Source organism: Sparus aurata, chromosome 23 (assembly GCF_900880675.1).
Source record: "Sparus aurata chromosome 23, fSpaAur1.1, whole genome shotgun sequence".
NCBI lineage: Eukaryota > Metazoa > Chordata > Actinopteri > Spariformes > Sparidae > Sparus > Sparus aurata.
Genome location: NC_044209.1, coordinates 14,447,823 through 14,454,416, shown reverse-complemented (window position 1 = coordinate 14,454,416; position 6,594 = coordinate 14,447,823). Strand labels below are relative to the sequence as shown.

Below are 6,594 nucleotides of genomic sequence, written 5' to 3'. Positions count from 1 at the left end.
TTACACCTTTTTTCATGTCACTATAATTAAAGGAGCAGTTTGACATTTTTGGAACTCTTACTTCTTCTTTACTCTTCTAATCTACTCTTATTTGCATTCTTGTCAAGGTTCAGATGAAAACTTTTGTTTCTCCTCGCCAATGTCACCGCCAGTTCCTGATGAACTTGGCATAAAGACTGTAAACCAGAGGAAATAATTATTCACATCTAACTCAAATACCAAATAAGAGAGTATTAGCAAAAAATCACTCCAACTATTCCTTTAATCAACAAGCTGAAGCACAAGCATGAATGTGAAAACACACATACATTCACATGCAGCACATTTGACTATGGCGCAGTGTAATATACTCAAGTCAGAGCTCAGCATTATTACCTGCACTGTTTGATCAATCTTTGTCTATCAGGATCCAAAGTTCTACCATGCAATTTTTTCATTTTTTACGACAGTGATACTGCACTTGTAATCATTAACTTACTCTACATCTTTCTCGATACTATACTGGGCATCCAACATTTCATTATTGTAGTCAGTCACCTTTGAGAGGACTTGATGAACAGCGTTAGCAGAATATGTACATGTATCTAAAACAATAAAGCAACAATTAATTTCTCTTTGAGAACGGTCTCGAAGTTCACATAATGAATGGCTCCGGCACAATATCCAAATCATTTCTGTTCGCGCTGATCCAAGCCTAGGACACATTTCATTCTCAGTTGTGATGAGCGGCCGTGTCAGTGGTTGCTGCCACAGAACACAAGGCGTATGGAGTTGGCAGTGTCCAGGATGTAAACAATAGAGTTCATGATCGTCATGAAGGTGACCACTATCAGTTTATCCCTGTCACAGCCGGGTTCACATTTATCGAGTCTGAAACTATAAAGTGGCCACATCACCATAGCCGTCATATACATCACTGTTGCCAAAATGTTATAGCCGATCACTAGCTTGTCAAAGGGGAATGGGAAAGAAGATGCCAGTCGTCCAAGAGTGAGCAGGATGATGACGACGTTAAAGATGAAGCACAAGGCATACACAGACACACACCACTTTATTTCGTGGGAAACAAACTGCGCTTCCTCGAGGGACGTGAAGATAAGACAGGCGAGTAAAGTCTCCAGCATCTTCATTATGCCTGGCAACGTGGAGAGGAACCCGATGGTCTCCCCCCTCGGACGAAGGCGTGTCAAGACCACTTCGCCCACATACACTCCAAAACACACCCAGGACACCACAGACGCCCCGACCTGGCGAGGGCCACCATTTTTGGCAAAAAAGGTGGGGTAGATGATGGAGGTGGTGAGGCACATGAGGCTCGCCAGAATAGCGAAGGCGGCGGTGAAATCATCCCAGCCGAAAGGTAATTTGGTGTTGACTGTTGTGAACTCCAGGATGAGAATGAGGAAGGAGAAGGCGAAGCAGAAGCACCAGGTAAACATGCACCACGCCCAGTAGGAAGATGTGGGAGACAGGACATGCCCGACTGCTGCCACCAGGCTAAAACACATACAGGTGAGGATGGTCGCCATTATCCGCATGATGCCCACAGGCTGGGTGACTGAATGCAAATCTACATGGGCCATGGCTGGACAGGATGAGTCTGCTTGACCTTCAAAAAAGTGTGTTGCTTCGTCTCAAAAGTCATTCGATTCTCAGCACAACAAATATCCCATTGAAGAAATCCATGAAGGCATGAGCTTCGAGCAGGTGTGTTCTTTGAAAATGAAACTCCAAGTGTGGTGGTGTATATTCAAACAGCGCATCCTGTCCTTATCTGTGCAGTTTATGGCCCTTGTTTCACTCCACCTATTGGACACTGGTTGGGTGTTATCACGTTCACCTCACAACACACTGGACTCTGGTCCTCAGCACAAAGCCTAGCTCAGAAGCCAATCTCCAACACAATGATGGGGTGTAGGTCACATCCTGAGGAAAAATCACTCTGAACCTGTGACTCACTTCACTTTATTCATTGTTAGTGGGTAGCACAACATTTTTTGTAATGATTATATTTTAGTTACTAAAAATAGTTGAATGTATAGTAAATGTTTTTTTTTTTTGTAGTTGCTTTAGCATTGTTATCATATTTGGTTATATCAGTGGTTACACTGCCTACAACCGCTGAAAAAAAATAGTGCTCTTTGAAAAAATTGAAAAGCCTTTTGCTACATTGTGCCAAAGAGCAAAAGAATAAGATTAATAATGCTACTCCCAACTTCTTGGTTCTTTCCATTTTGACCTTTTAAAGAACAGTAATGCCTGGATTGGTTTAAGGTTATGCAACTAATTTGAGCTTTGGTATGGTTGTAACTGATGTCATTAAGATAAGCAGAATGGGCTTTAAGCCAGTTCAGTTACGTACTTGCTTTTGTAAAGCTGTTACTTTACATTTATTAAGACAACTTTAAAAATGTTTCTGTTCATCATTAAAGTTGGGGGTGGTTAGATTGTAGAAGCCAGCCAAGAGTACAGTACATTTTGAAAATATCCAACTGTAAAAAATCCAGCCTCCTCTCTTCAGGTCTCTCTCCATTGGCACTCCTCCAAAAATCACATGAAAGTGCACAGTCCCCTAACCCCTACCCAGTTCAAAAATCTGCTAAATATAAGCACAATAGCTGTCAAGGACGTTCCTCCATTCGTTAAGGCTACCTGCCTACTGCTCTCTGCTATAGGTGTGTGCTTTCTGCTAACTGACTTAGCTTGGATCTTGGAACACAATTAATCTATTACTAAAAAAGTTGCTGACTTTCAGTTGTTTAAGGGTCCTATTACAGACTCTACATCTAGCTCTACATCATGAGTGAGTTATTAACGTGTGAGTTTGCTGTATTGACAGAAAGACTGGAGCGAGGCATGTTTCTCTTCTTCTCTGTCTTCTCCCCACGCTATCTCTCAGTGCACATTATAGCATCATGGGAGTGGAGCTGTGAAACCGCAACTGCAGTGTGTTTCACGGTATGCACACCTTGACACGCCTTTGCAAACATCATTTGACAAGGACAGGGTGTGTCCCATTGCACCTATTTAACCATTGAACAAGTTATTTAACCATTAAATATATTTTATTAATTCAGTCATCACAATGTGCACAGTCATGCACACTAATCCCACATTTGTATAATATTTTATTCATATTTTCCACTCTTAGATTGACATGAATGAGCACTTTATACGTTTGAAACTGAGACTGATACATATCATATTAATGCTGTTACAAAATATAATCATTCATCCGATCACCGGAAAGTTATGAACGGAGAAAAAGTAAAAGAAGAGATGCAGATTACATCTGTCTGAAGTCAAAACCTAGACACAGTAAGGGTTGTTTCATCAGTGAACATCACCATGATAAATAAGTGACCCTCATTCCGGTGAAATGCACTAAAATTTCAGAATGTTTATATCCTCATGAAAACAACAGTGAAATAAAACATGTTTACAAAAAGAATATGTTACAGTATCCTACTCATGTTCAATCTTTGAGCAGACTTTGGAGATTTCCAGCTGCTGAGATACGAGGCTTATATACAACCTACGTTGTGCTGACGAAGAAGACCAGCTTAAAGGAATAAACAGTATCCACAATGTAAGCAACAAGGTTGAAACAGGTCATGAAAGAGACAACCACTAACTTATTCCACGTACACGCAACCACTTGTGAGCAGTTGTTGGGCCTAGGGTTGTTCTTGAAGCTGTACAACGGCCAGACGACGACAGCTGTGGCGTACATCAACACTGCCAACACGTTACAACCTATCAGGATCTTATTAAATGGTCCGGGGAAGAGAGACAGAAGGCGTCCGATGGTGAAAAGGATGACAATGAGGGCAAAGATGAAGCAAATGGAGTAGACAGCGACACACCACTGGAGCCCTGGGTACTGAGCGTAGTTATAATCTCCCAAGCAGATGAAGATGATGCAGGCCACAAAGGCCTCAAGAACCTTGAGCAGGCCCGGGACTGAGGACAGAAAACCACTAATCTCACCAGGTTTTGCTCGGGTCAGACCAACCTCAATGGCGTACAGGATGAAGGCCACACAGGAAGTAACGGTGGCACCAATCTGTTTGCTGCAGGTGGAGCAAGCGAAGGAGTCGGGATAGATGACTGACGCTGCCAGCACCTGTGTGAGAGAATCGTCACATCGTCATCCAGATTTGACTTTTTTATTGTCCAGTACTTACAATAATGAGACCGCTTAAGAACTGTGTTGTTTTTTTTTTTATCACTAGTAAATAAGCATACATATTTGCAAATGCTTAAAGGGCAACCTGATTTTAGACACAGAGGTGTGTTTACAGGTCTCGGGGAGGACTACTGCATATGTGAAAAATAATATTTTAAAACCTTTTGCTGCTCCAGAGGAAGGTGCAAGTAATCTTATAAATTGCCTTCGTTAATGTCATTCAGTGGCTGACTGCATTGTGGGAAATGTATTCGCCAGGGTTTTGAAAGGGAAGAAGAGGGCGAGGAAATTTCTGGTTCTGCTTTAACGATTTTGTTCATTTGTTTTAAAACTGTCTATAATCAGTCCATCAGTATTAGAGGAGAGCATTACTAGACCAGTGCACTACTTTTCAAAACCTACCGCTTACATTACCCACAATGCAACTTAACCACTGAGTGACATCAATGGAGGCAATTTATCAGATCACCTGCAGCTTCCTCTTGAGCCACAGAAGTCATATGCTCTTTTTTTCACATATACATTGGTACTCCCCAAGACATTGGTAGAATAACCCTTTTATGTCAGAGTCTTATGAGTTTAAGACACGGTTGAAGTCTTTATGATGGAAAATGCTGCATTTTGCATCAAATTGTAGGCGTGCTAAAACCAGTATAAACCGAATAAAACCTCTTCTAATTTCAAGAATAGGGAAATCAGGACTCTGCAATATAGTCTTGAAATAATCCTGCGATATTCTGAGAGTATGTCCCAATGCATATATCTTGATATTATGAAAGCTACTCAAAAGCACTTCATTTATGCTAGGACTTTGTGACAAAATCAAACATGATGTTTTTGACCAAATACTCCACTACTGACATTGCAACAATCTTTTTCGCAAAAATTAGTTTTTGGGTAAAGGGTTAGGGTTAAGTGGGTAAATAGAAACAGTCTGGCAAGTTCAGGTTTTAAATAACAATAACTGGTCACTAATTTAACAAAGACCTGCAACAAGTTTATCCTAAAAATATCTAAGACAAATAAAAGAGAGTTAAAATGACACCCACCATTAGGGTAGCCAACATGGCAAAAGCCGTAGTGAAGTCATCCCAGGAGATGGGCAACTTAGATTTGAGGCTGGTGAATTCCAGGACGAGTATGAGGATGGTGATGCAGAAGCAGAAGCACCACGTGAACATACACCAGGTCCAGAAGGGCTCGGTTCTGTGGCCCACTGATGCCACCAAGCTGAAGGAGATGCAGGTGAAGATCACCTCGAGCATCCTCACGATGCCCACAGGCACTGTCAGTGTCCTGAAGTCCAGAGTAACCATGATGATCGTAATCCAGCCGTCACCTCACTGTGGTTATTGCTTATTGATAGATACTTTTAAAAAAAAGCTCTTTGGTTTCCATCAGTCCTAGTTCCTAATGCCACTCCCTTACTGTTCCTGCCCTATCACAGATTCTTCCTCAAATGGCCAGCAGCCAAGTGGTTAATGCGCATGTACGTGACACAGTTATATGGAATGGTTATGTAGGGGGGCAGCTGTTGGTCATTTGCTTATCAGTTGTGTACTTGAGGCTTCGTCAATAAAGAATTTGGATCGTTGGAGCAAATATGTATAACAGGAACTGCACCTTATGATACTGTCACTGTTCAGTGTTATCACTGACACACCCTACAGCTCATTCACTATGTTTGCCAACTTGGTGACAGCAGTTGTTTAAATCTGTAAATGTTTTACAGGAGGAGGTTTGAAGGAAGTGGGTCTTAGTAACACAGTCGAAAATGTTTAAAAATGAACTATAATTGTCTGTCTTTCACTGGAGAGTGTGTGAGATACTGCAAGGGAAATGAGATCCTGGATTTAGGATGTCAGTTTTAGTTATTTAAAATGTTTTACAATGGACAGTCTCAATTAAATACTGATGTATTTGAATGACATACATGAGTAAACCAGAGTGATTGTCTGGTTTGATTGGCTATTTCTGCATAGTAGATAAAAGCTTGTCACCTTTATCTGGGTCAGATAAGTCATAAGAGGCAGAGTGTGTGAGTCTCAAAGTCTGGAGAAATAAGCTGCTCTGTAGTCTGGTGGTACGGCGCTAAAGCAAATTGTGCTTTGTTTCACCATCGTCAAATGTTGTCCACAAAAGGCATGAGAATGAACAAAAAAAATAAGGAAATGGAAGTTCCTCGTTTAACCGTCTACTGCCTACAGACTGCCAAGAGTGACACACGTGCACACGCACACGTGTTGTAAAAACAATTGCTTTAGTGTCTACACGTCGATGAAAAAAACCACAGCTTATACAACCAGTTTAGTTGTAATGATTGTTAAAATGATCGCAAACACTGTTTTTAAGATAACTGCTTATCACACTGATAATACAGGTTTTCTCTGCATGGCACTGCAACC

The 6,594-nt window shown here is 41.2% G+C and overlaps 2 protein-coding genes across 2 annotated transcripts; both read right to left on the bottom strand.

Moving 5' to 3' along the window:
- Window positions 1–244: 244 nt before the first annotated feature.
- On the bottom strand, window positions 245–1,750 carry LOC115574999 (myeloid-associated differentiation marker homolog). The gene has a single exon (XM_030406734.1). The coding sequence runs from the start codon at window positions 1,581–1,583 to the stop codon at window positions 735–737; it is 849 nt and encodes a 282-aa protein (XP_030262594.1). The 5' UTR covers window positions 1,584–1,750; the 3' UTR covers window positions 245–734.
- A 1,360-nt stretch (window positions 1,751–3,110) lies between these two features.
- Window positions 3,111–5,637, bottom strand: LOC115575938 (myeloid-associated differentiation marker homolog). Its single transcript, XM_030408369.1, has 2 exons — window positions 5,239–5,637; window positions 3,111–4,126 (listed from the first exon to the last, which is right to left on the bottom strand). Exons 1-2 carry the CDS (start codon window positions 5,503–5,505, stop codon window positions 3,536–3,538), a joined length of 858 nt encoding a protein of 285 aa, XP_030264229.1. The 5' UTR covers window positions 5,506–5,637; the 3' UTR covers window positions 3,111–3,535.
- Between the last annotated feature and the right edge of the window lie 957 nt (window positions 5,638–6,594).

Bases quoted from the DNA above. Each gene is read 5' to 3' on its own strand.
- LOC115574999 (XM_030406734.1), bottom strand. From the start codon at position 1,583: ATGGCCCATGTAGATTTGCATTCAGTCACCCAGCCTGTGGGCATCATG.
- LOC115575938 (XM_030408369.1), bottom strand. From the start codon at position 5,505: ATGGTTACTCTGGACTTCAGGACACTGACAGTGCCTGTGGGCATCGTG. The intron at 4,127-5,238 runs GTGGGTGTCATT...TCTCTCACACAG, and splicing joins CCATGTTGGCTACCCTAATG to GTGCTGGCAGCGTCAGTCAT.